This window comes from Empidonax traillii, unplaced genomic scaffold (assembly GCF_003031625.1).
Source record: "Empidonax traillii isolate 1590-97213 ecotype Southwest subspecies unplaced genomic scaffold, ASM303162v1 scaffold5452:size8279, whole genome shotgun sequence".
NCBI classification, from domain to species: Eukaryota; Metazoa; Chordata; class Aves; order Passeriformes; family Tyrannidae; genus Empidonax; species Empidonax traillii.
In genome coordinates, this window is record NW_020960645.1 from 1 (window position 1) to 1859 (window position 1859).

The window sequence follows — 1859 nt, forward strand, 5'->3', positions numbered from 1 at the left end:
ATGGCGTGTCCCCTGGAGCAGGCGCTGGCCGTGATGGTCACCACCTTCCACAAGTACTCGGGGAAGGAGGGGGACAAGTACAAGCTCAGCAAGGCGGAGCTCAGGGAGCTGCTCAACAAGGAGCTGCCCGTCTTTGGAAGCGTAAGTGAATTTGGAGCTGCCCAGGGAGGGGGGTTCTGGAGGGAAATTTGGCTTTTTTAAATTTTTTAATTTTTTTTTTTAATGCACCCAGAAATATTCAGCTTGGCAAAAGGGAAATCACGCTCTGATTTCCGCTTTATAACATTTTTTTTATTTTATTTTTTAACCTCCCTCCTCGCTTCCCCCTTCTTTAAACCCTCGCGGTTTAAATCGGGAGGAAGGAAAGATTTTCGGCCCCGCTTTCCCCCCCCCCCCACACCAAGTCCCAGAGACGCTTTGGGTGCAGCTTTCCAGGCCTCCTCCTCCTCCTCCCAGAGGCAAAGGGAAAAGCCTCCTTCCAGAGGCAAGAGGGAGAATTTTTCCTTCCAAAAGGAGGAGAAAACCCTCTTTCCAAAGGCAGAGGGAAAACTTCCCTTCCAGAGGCAGAGGGAAAACTTCCCTTCCAAAGGCAGAGGGAAATCTTTCCTTCCAAAAACAAGGAGAAAACCCTCCTTCCAAAGGCAGAGGGAAAATTTCCTTCCAAAGGCAGAGGGAAAACTTTCTTTCCAGAGGGAAAACCCTCCTTCCAAAGGCAAAGGGAAAACCCTCTTTCCAGAGGCAGAGGGAAAATTTCCTTCCAAAAGCAGAGGGAAAACTTTCCTTCCAAAGGCAAAGGGAAAACTTTCCTTCCAGAGGGAAAACCCTCCTTCCTGAGGCAGAGGGAAAACTTTCCTTCCAAAACCAAGGAGAAAACCTTCTTTCCAAAGGCAAAGGGAACCTTTCCTTCCAAAGGCAAAGGGAAAACTTTCCTTCCAGAGGGAAAACCCTCCTTCCAGAGGCAGAGGGAAAACTTCCCTTCCAAAGGCAGAGGGAAAACTTTCCTTCCAAAACCAAGGAGAAAATCTTCTTTCCAAAGGCAAAGGGAAAACCCTCTTTCCAAAGGCAGAGGGAAAACTTTCCTTCCAGAGGCAGAGGGAAAACTTTCTTTCCAGAGGGAAAACCCTCCTTCCAAAGGGAAAATCCTCTTTCCAAAGGCAGAGGGAAAACTTTCCTTCCAGAGGCAAAACCCCTCCTTTCCAAAGGCAGAAGGAAAACTTTCCTCCAGGCAGGGGGGAGGGAAGCAGGGCTGGCAGGGGAGCTCGGGGACCCCCCAAAACCCTCTCATCCCCCCCTCTCCCCCCATCCAGAAACAGATGGACGAGGCGGAGTTCAAGCGGCTGGTGAACGACCTGGACCACAACAAGGACAGCGAGGTGGATTTCAAGGAGTACGTTTGTTTCCTGGCCTGCATCACCATGGGCTTCAACGACTTCTTCAAGGACGACCCCAGCAAGCAGCACCGCAGGAAGTGACCCCTCCCATCACCCCCCATCATCAGCATCACCATCATCATCATCATCATCACCCAACCCCCTCCTTAAAGTGACCCTGAGGGGTTTTCAATAAAAGCTTTGCCCGGTTCTGGGTGTGTTCCGGAGGGGGGGGGAGGATGTTTCTGTGCCTGCTGGGTGAAACGGGCAGAGGGTGATGATTCATTCCTTCCTCCGGCTTCCCTGGGGGTTTTTTCCAGGCTTGGGACGCGGCCCTGGAAGGCTGGTTTTCATTTATTTTTATTTATTTATTTATTTATTTATTTATAGTTTTTAAATTATTTATTTCGTTTTTATTTATTTATTTAATTTATTCTTTCTTTCTTTTCTTTCTTTCTTTCTTTCTTTCTTCCTTTCTTCCTTTCTTTC

The 1859-nt window shown here is 48.6% G+C and overlaps 2 protein-coding genes across 2 annotated transcripts in view; both read left to right on the forward strand.

The window, feature by feature from the left end:
* LOC114073131 (protein S100-A4-like) lies at positions 1 to 1472 on the forward strand. Its single transcript, XM_027910918.1, has 2 exons — positions 1 to 141; positions 1308 to 1472. Exons 1-2 carry the CDS (start codon positions 1 to 3, stop codon positions 1470 to 1472), a joined length of 306 nt encoding a protein of 101 aa, XP_027766719.1.
* A 175-nt stretch (positions 1473 to 1647) lies between these two features.
* Positions 1648 to 1859, forward strand: part of LOC114073132 (protein S100-A4-like) — a 5747-nt gene continuing 5535 nt past the window's right edge. Inside the window, exon 1 of the mRNA XM_027910921.1 lies at positions 1648 to 1716. Coding sequence (XP_027766722.1) covers positions 1648 to 1716 — 69 coding nt within the window. The remainder of the gene's footprint in view (positions 1717 to 1859) is intronic.